The sequence below is a fragment of the Austrofundulus limnaeus genome, unplaced genomic scaffold, assembly GCF_001266775.1.
Source record: "Austrofundulus limnaeus strain Quisiro unplaced genomic scaffold, Austrofundulus_limnaeus-1.0 Scaffold176, whole genome shotgun sequence".
Lineage (NCBI taxonomy): Eukaryota > Metazoa > Chordata > Actinopteri > Cyprinodontiformes > Rivulidae > Austrofundulus > Austrofundulus limnaeus.
This window is the reverse complement of record NW_013952578.1, coordinates 699648-707745: the sequence shown is the minus strand read 5'-3', so window position 1 is coordinate 707745 and position 8098 is coordinate 699648. Positions and strand designations below refer to the sequence as shown.

General features: G+C 38.4%; 1 protein-coding gene across 5 annotated transcripts in view; it reads left to right on the top strand.

Moving 5' to 3' along the window:
- Window positions 1–7811, top strand: part of LOC106524105 (discs large homolog 1-like protein) — a gene marked incomplete in the record, with an annotated part of 158795 nt that extends 150984 nt beyond the window's left edge. For 3 of the 5 annotated variants that reach the window (XM_014017769.1, XM_014017768.1, XM_014017767.1), the window contains 7 exon segments: window positions 374–415; window positions 711–761; window positions 849–950; window positions 1096–1268; window positions 1356–1465; window positions 3030–3121; window positions 4572–7809. In XM_014017769.1, the coding sequence (XP_013873223.1) occupies window positions 374–415; window positions 711–761; window positions 849–950; window positions 1096–1268; window positions 1356–1465; window positions 3030–3121; window positions 4572–4678 (677 nt within the window). 5 annotated transcript variants of the gene reach the window in all.
- Between the last annotated feature and the right edge of the window lie 287 nt (window positions 7812–8098).

Below are 8098 nucleotides of genomic sequence, written 5' to 3'. Positions count from 1 at the left end.
CAATGTCTGAATCAGGTGTGTTGGAGCAGGAAAATCATAAAACCTGCTGGGCTGCGACCCTCGAGGACCAGGATTGCCCACCCCTGGTCTAGTCTTCTGCTTTATTCCTGCCCTTACCCCGGTGTCCTGTCCCCTTCAACAAGACATACACTGAGGTAAGGACTGTTCACCTTTGGACAGCCTCCGGCATGGTGCTGTGACGTAAGCGGTCAACAAATTCAGCCTTTGGAGGACGCAGCCCCTGAATTTGGACACAGCCTGTAATTATTTCAGTTTTGAGTTTGTTAAAATGTACGGGAGTGAGACAGATTGTGTTCGTGTATATGTGTATGTGTGTGTGTGTTGTCCTTTCTGACCTGTCTTGTCCTTCCAGAGCTGGTAACCTCTGGCACCAGTGATAATGAGAGTAGTTCCTGTAAGTGTAGACCCTGTCTGTTTTTGCCTTTTACTTTCCTCTCATGCAGCTCACTCTACTTCCTTTATTTTGTTTGTCTTCCTCTGTGTTTGTGTGTGTGTGTTTGTGTGTATGCTTGTCGGTGTTTTGTGCACATGTGTTTTTGTGTGCCGTGATAATAGGCATGCAAGATGTGCAAGTTGTTGCTTTTTGCTGTTGAAGAAGTCTGCTCCAAAATCAATTCAAAATGCATTAAAGGAGTGACGGGGGCGTCCGCAGCTCTAATCGTTTCCTTCGTTTCTGTTTGTCTGAACAGCCGGCCAGGAGGAGGTCTTCCTCACGTACCAACCTGTTATGCAGCAGGAAGGTTTGTACCCAGTTCCTAACTTTACCAGCATTGCATTCTGAATGCCTTCATACAAAAACCAGCGCGCTTCTGTCCATCTGCTCTCAGTTAACTACACACGGCCGGTCATCGTGCTTGGACCAATGAAAGACCGGGTCAACGATGACCTCATCTCTGAGTTCCCAGACAAGTTTGGCTCCTGCGTCCCGCGTGAGTTTCTTTACTTAACAATAAATCTCACGAGCAGCTGTTTAAGTCAAAGCAGTGTCGTGTTTTTCCTTCACACCACCTAAAAGTTTCGTGCAAAAAGCGTATTTTAAGTTGTGCGCGAGTTTGACTAAATCTGTTTCTGCAGACACGACACGGCCGCGGCGAGACTACGAGGTGGACGGCAGAGATTACCACTTCATGCCCTCCAGAGAGCTCATGGAGAGAGAAATTCAGGAACACAAGTTCATCGAGGCAGGACAGTACAACAACCATCTGTACGGAACCAGCATACAGTCTGTCAAAGAAGTTGCTGACAAGGTAAGGCCGCGGGCGACCAGACGAGAAAGGACAAACACGGCAAAGATGGTTCATGATGAACGATCTGACCCGCTCTGTTTCTCACAGGGTAAACACTGCATACTGGACGTGTCTGGGAATGCCATAAAGCGTCTCCAGATGGCAGGACTTCATCCCATAGCTATCCTCATCAGACCGCATAGTGTCGACAACATCCTGTAAGTGGTAAAATGTTAACGCAGTCTAATTTAAAAACACATTTATGGCCTCACCACTTAGAACAGGGGGGTCAGACTCATTTTCACAGAGGGCCACATGACAGTTATGGTGGCCCTCAAAGAGCCAGTTTTAATTGTGTGAACGCTTCATAGCATTCACACAAATAAGATCATTTTTCCTTCCGTACGTTTTTCGGCATCTAACTTTTTCTACAATTTTTGTGCTATTTCAACGATTCATATATATGAAAACGTTCAGCTCATTCATGTCAGGGGTACTATGACTTTTGGTATTTCAACCTTTTACACTTTTTTAGCTATTTCACTGTTTTTAGCCACTTTTTAGCCTTTGAAAATGAATGGAGCTGTTTTCAACATCCTTAAACTCCTTTAAAATGTTTCTAAATCTTTACAGAACCTTACACATTTTGTTCTGGTTCTGCTCTTTTTCACATTCTTGTGCTAATTTTAGCTATGTTTTTTTGCTATTTCAGCTAAAATTCTGATTCTTTCTGCTATTCTTCTGCCTTTTTGTACTTTTTGTGCCTTTTTTCCTGCTGATTTTTGCTGTTTATGCTTCTTACAGATGCTTTCTGCTATATTCAGCTCTTTGCTGAAATTTTAGCTAAGGTTTAGCTGCAATTAGCTAAAGTTAGCTTTTCTAAGCTAAATACACATTTTTTGTAGCTATTAAAACTTTTTCTGAAACTTCAGCAAACTTGTGCTCCTTATGCTTCTTTATGCTAATTTAAATTCAAGCTACTTTTTAGCTGTTTTACTGAAAATTTCAGCTGTTTTAGCCATTTTACTACTAATTATCCCTTTTTTTGTACTCACATGCAATTCTTCTGCTAGTTTTACAGTTTTTACAACACTTTCTTTATCTAGGTGCTAATTTCAACTTGTGGCTGCTACCTTTAGGATGTTCTATGCTAATTTTAGCTTACTTATGCTACTTTAGCTATAGATCTGCTTCTTTCTGCTATTCTTTTGCTTTATTTTACTTTTTATGCCTTTTTCTGCTACCTAGTGCTATTTATGCTTCTTGCAGATGTTTTCAGCTATATTTAGCTATTTTAGCTCTTAGCTTTTAGCTGTTTTCTGTTTTCAACTGGATATGTGCGCCTTTTTACTATTTTTCTGCAAAGTCTTTTTTGTTTCTTTCAGCTTTTCAAAGTGTGCTCACATTAACACTTTTACCATTAAATATTTTCAGCTCAATTTCAGCAGCTTTCAGTTTAAGTTTTCAGCATGAAGGATTCACACCAGCATTTTCACAGGAAATGCAATTTCTCCAGTTAACTTTAGGTTTCATGTTTGTCTAAACAGGAAACATCACATTCCTCGTCTCATTGCTGCAGCTGAGCACTGCTACCAAACAATAACTGAGCTCTACGTAGTATTTCCTGCATAGGAACAGTGTTTTATCACGTCCTCTTATAAAAACTTTAAAGTGCTGTATACGACTGATGAAATGTGAAATAAATTATATAGAATTACTATGTCCCACAGTCACTCGTCTTTGGATTGTTTTTAGCTGATCTCTTGTTTCTAATTTCTGCAGAGAGATGATCAAGCGTTTGACTGAGGAACAGGCGAGAAAGACTTTCGACAGAGCTGTCAAACTGGAGCAGGAGTTTGCAGAATACTTCACCGGTTAGTCAGCTTCAATACATGACACTACACACACTCACACAGGTTTGCATTTTTATCCTTATTAGGACCGTTCATTGACTTCCATTCATTTCCAGTAATTTCTACAGACTAACCCTGACTAAGGCTAACCTCACAGGTACCAACCTGACCCTAAAACTAACCCAAACTTAATTTACACCTTAGTCCTAAACCCAACCCAAAAATGGAGTTCCACCATATTAGGACCAGCCTTTGGTCCCCATTAGGACTACTGGTCTTGACAAGTTAGGTGTGCGTACCGGAAACGGACCTAAATAGGTAAAAAAAAAACAAGTACACACAGGTAGAGCTGGGTGGTATGACCCAAATTTTATATCACAGTATTTTCAACAATTACACCGGTTTCACAGTATTTGACAGTATTTTTTCTCCCATCACAGCTCAGCTGATAATAAAATGTGCAAATGTTGCTTAGTGACTTTTCTTTTACTGTACCTCTGTCTGTGTGGCTGTTTCCCTCCTGTTGTACGTCTTTTCTTCTTTGCCTGGTTGTAGATAGTAATCAGGCATTTTGGTCCGATCGTGAAGGGTTGAGAAAAGATCATTATCGGGTCTATTGTTGTGTGTTAATAAAACTTAAAAGGACAACTCACCTTACAGCTCTACTACAAAACTACTTCCCTCGGGCTTTTCACAACAGAAGCACGTTAAAGTCTCCATTATAACGTCGCACGTTAAATCTAACTGCATGTCACTGAAGAGTTGTTTACTACATTCAGCGATGGTGAAAACGGGATGTTTTTTTAAAATACAAGCAGCTGAAACACCACCCGCTGCCAGTTACTCCAACAAGCTGCTCCAACAATAACATTAGCATGCTAATACACATAGCGGTCCTGCGAGGAAATGTGTCCCTCGGGAAACAGTTCACTGGCGGCTGCGACGAAACGTTCCCAGCGTGTTCAGGATATTTAAACCGGTATGTCCGGTATTCAGAAAATTCATATCATAACAAAAATAAAAAACAGTTTTTGCTACAAAATGGTATAACCCCCAGCACTACACACAGGACGACTCAGCCTCGGTGCACGCGTCAACTCAACCCCAGTACAAAACCATTTCCACCAGATGTTCCCCAGGCTTTTCACAATAGAAGCACATTAACATCTCCTTACATCAGACACATTTACGTCACGCATGAATTCTATCCATGCACTAATACTGAGCACAGCAGGGAAATAAAACTGTACACACAAAAACAGCCGCCTGAAATAAACCCATCTCTGGTAGATCCATGTGAGCTGTGTTTGTGTCATTTGAATGACATCATTGTTTCTGTTGGTTGATTTTCTTGCTCAGCTTTAAACAGATTTTCTGTTGTCATGTAGAAACCTCAGACTCTTAAAATCCAAGCTAAGGACTCTAAACTGCAGACCAGTGATTATGTTTTTTATATTTGTATGTTTTGCAGCTATTGTCCAGGGCTCATCTCTTGAGGAAATTCACTCGCAGGTGAAGCAGATCATTGAGGAGCAGTCTGGTCCTTACATCTGGGTCCCCACCAAGGAGCGACTCTGAACAAACGCAGAGATCTTACATTCATAAACATCATAAACACGTCTCTCTCACAACACTTTCCACTTGATTCTTTCTTTTTTCTACTATCAGCCTGCTTCCTCTCTTTTACATCACCACACACACACACACACACACACACACACACACACACACACACACACGCTCGTTCACACAAGCACATGAAGTTGGCGAGGCTGGGACTATCTGGGACTGCTCCTCCCTGAAGTGGGCGGGGCTTATGTCTGTCCAGCAGCCTATTGGTGGATCTTCCTGCAGCTCAGTTCCTTAATGTTTAAGGAGTTGGTTCAAATCAAGGCAACATGTACCATTATCTGATTTATTTCATTGTTGTTATTATTGTTGTTGTTGTTTTCATATTAACAAAGGGTAATGCATTCATGTATGGGTTTGTACTGATAATATTGTCACCAAGAGGCAGACATTTGCACGCTGTAGCTTTAAGAGCATGTTTTTCGGACAAAAATCTTAAAACTTATTCCCCGTCTGTCTTTCTTTCTCTCTTTTCTCATGACATCCTTTATGTTTAATGTTTTTTTCCCCCTCATTTCTTCATTCCCTTGTTTCCTCTTCTCATTCACAACTTTTAAATAATATGTGAAAATAAATATTGTAGTTTTGTTGTTCCCCAGCATTCTTGTCACAGAGGGCCAAAGTATCGGGCAGCTACTGTTCTTTGATGTAGCAGGAAAACTACTCCATTTATATTCAGGAAAAATAGAGTTATAAATAATATTTGCAGGCCATAGGCAATGATTCTAACGATGAAGACTATTCAGAGATTTTTGTTTGTTTTTAATGAATGAGGTGTGCGACTCCCAATACCTGCAGCCAGGAGTGAAATGCTAAATTTAAATATAGCTTAAGATATTTGGATTCTTTTCGATTATAATCATTTCCGTTTGACACAACTGTTACTCTGGCTGCTATATTCTGCAAATATTTTAATCCTATAGCCGCACATGTAAGATTTTAATACTCCTAAACAGCAATGATGTTTGCTTCTTATTGAATCCTGATTATTAGAAACACCAGTATGTTACATTTCCATGTTGGAAATGCTCAGACCTGGAGTTGACTTCTTAATTCACCTAAGATACACTTTATTATTCAACAAGACATTGCAAAGAAAAGAATTAATCAAAAGTAAAAACATCATTTATTTGTTTCTTTAACAAAAAGAAAATGTAAGGAAATACCTCTAACAGCTTACTCCGACTTGTTACTCATAAACAAACACACTTAAAGCCAAACGAACAATAAATTTTTTTTGTTTTTAGAAAGAAGTCAAAATGAAGGTTTTATGTTTTTGTTTTTTTGTTGATTATAATGAAGAATTAGGGCCACACTACAAGATATTTTTTATTTATTTAGTTTTTAATTACAAAATTAAAGTCGAAACTAGATTAAAGCCGTAATATTACAAGAATAAAGTCATAGTATTCCCAGATTAAAGTCATAATGACAATAAAATCATAATATTATGAGAATAAAATCATAATATTATGAGAATAAAGTCAATATTACAAGAACTGCATTAAATTGTTAAATGTTGAGCATCTTGTGAAGTTACACTTTGGTATCAGTTTTACAAATTTAACTGCGTCAAATTATCATCAGTAGCAGGACTTTAAAAGAATTGTGCAAATGACTAATTGAATTTATATGATAAACTGAAGCTGTGTGGCATCGCTGTTAATGGTTGCAGTGATGGATTTAGTCGTCACATCATTTAAATGGAAACTTATTGCACCAACAGTGACCTAAAAGTAATCAGACTACTTTATAAACAGTAACACGTTTAGAGGCTGTCCACAGCAGGTCGGAGTCGACCCAGGAACAAAACATCATGTAAGATTATGACATTATTCTCATAATTTAATTTTTGTAATATTATAACTTAATTCTCATAAATAAAAACAATAATGGCGTTCTGTGGCTTTAATAATCCATCGTATAAAATATTTTTCTGCAGTGTGATAAAATTCAGTCTGTTTCAGAAAAAAAGAACCATGGGTGTTTTCTGTCCAAGTCTTCCTCCCTTCTCTGTCATTTCTTCCTCTTTTCTCTGGCCTCCTCCTCCTCATCACATCTCATCCAGTGTGACATTAGTTGAACTTTCTGACATCAAACAGATGTATCACCTCCTTAATCAATGCTATCATCAGCATCAGCATCAGTTTTACAGCTTTCCTTCGTACTGAAGTTGCACTGATGAGGGCCGGGTTCCTGAAGGCATCTTGTGTGACAGAAGCTGATTTAAACTCATAGTGACTGTAAGGAGTCGCTTTTCTTAATTTATTTTCTTCTTCTTCTTTTTATTTTTGTGAATATAAAGTATAAAATACATCACAGTCCACTGGTGAAAGTTTTGGGTGTTTTACTTTATTATTTTATTTTTAACCAAAGGTTTTTAATAAGTTTGAACCTTTAGTTTGTGCACATGAAAGACTCCTGAAATCAGCCTGTGTGGGACCTCAGCAGCCTCTCTGTTTTATTTGACATATTTACCATCTAAAGATTCATTATCATTGTGTTTTTCTCATGTTTTCACTGAAATGCAACAACTTTGGGAAAGGCTCGTGTTGAAAACAGCTCCTAACTCCACGCCTGTGCTGAGGTCCGAACTGAAATGATCCTGGTGGTAACCTGTGAGAAAATGTAACATGCAAGATGCTTTTGATGACACGGCCCCCTGTATGGACCCACCCACCCCCACAGTCCCACCTTCAGCCCCGAGGCAACTCCTCCACACTGACTGGAGGTCAGAGACGTACAGAAAAGCTTTTCTGTCAGCTCTTGTTTGGAAATTTGACCACGTTTAAATGCTTTAATGTTTCCTCTACAAATCATTTATATTTTTTATTATTATTATCATTATTTTCATCTTTAGCCCCCTCACCCACTCCACTAAATGATTTGCATTCATTGTTTGACAGAATTAAACTCTCTGTATGACTCTGGCTGTGTGTTTTTAGCCACTGTCTGTTAGAGTAAAGCACTGATGCAAAGAATCTATTACAGAGATGGATCTATATCTAATATAATATAATATTTATCCCTGCTCTAACTGCCTATTTTGGTACAAATAAAAGAATAAAAGTCTTTATTGAGATTGCCTGATTGTCCCTTTACCTGCAAGCAAAGACATTTCTTAGTTTCTTGCTTTGTTTAATGTGAATGTGAATATTTTATAATACATGTGGAACGTGTTAAACTACATTGTTACAAAACAACATTTAGTTCGTTTGTGGCTAAAAACTAAAATTACGTAAACTTACTTTAGCTTTGAAAAAAAAAAACTAGGAAAACAATGGAAATGCTAAATCAGCATTCATTTTATACACACACACACACACACACACATATACATATACACTCACCAGGGGTAGACAAGATCAA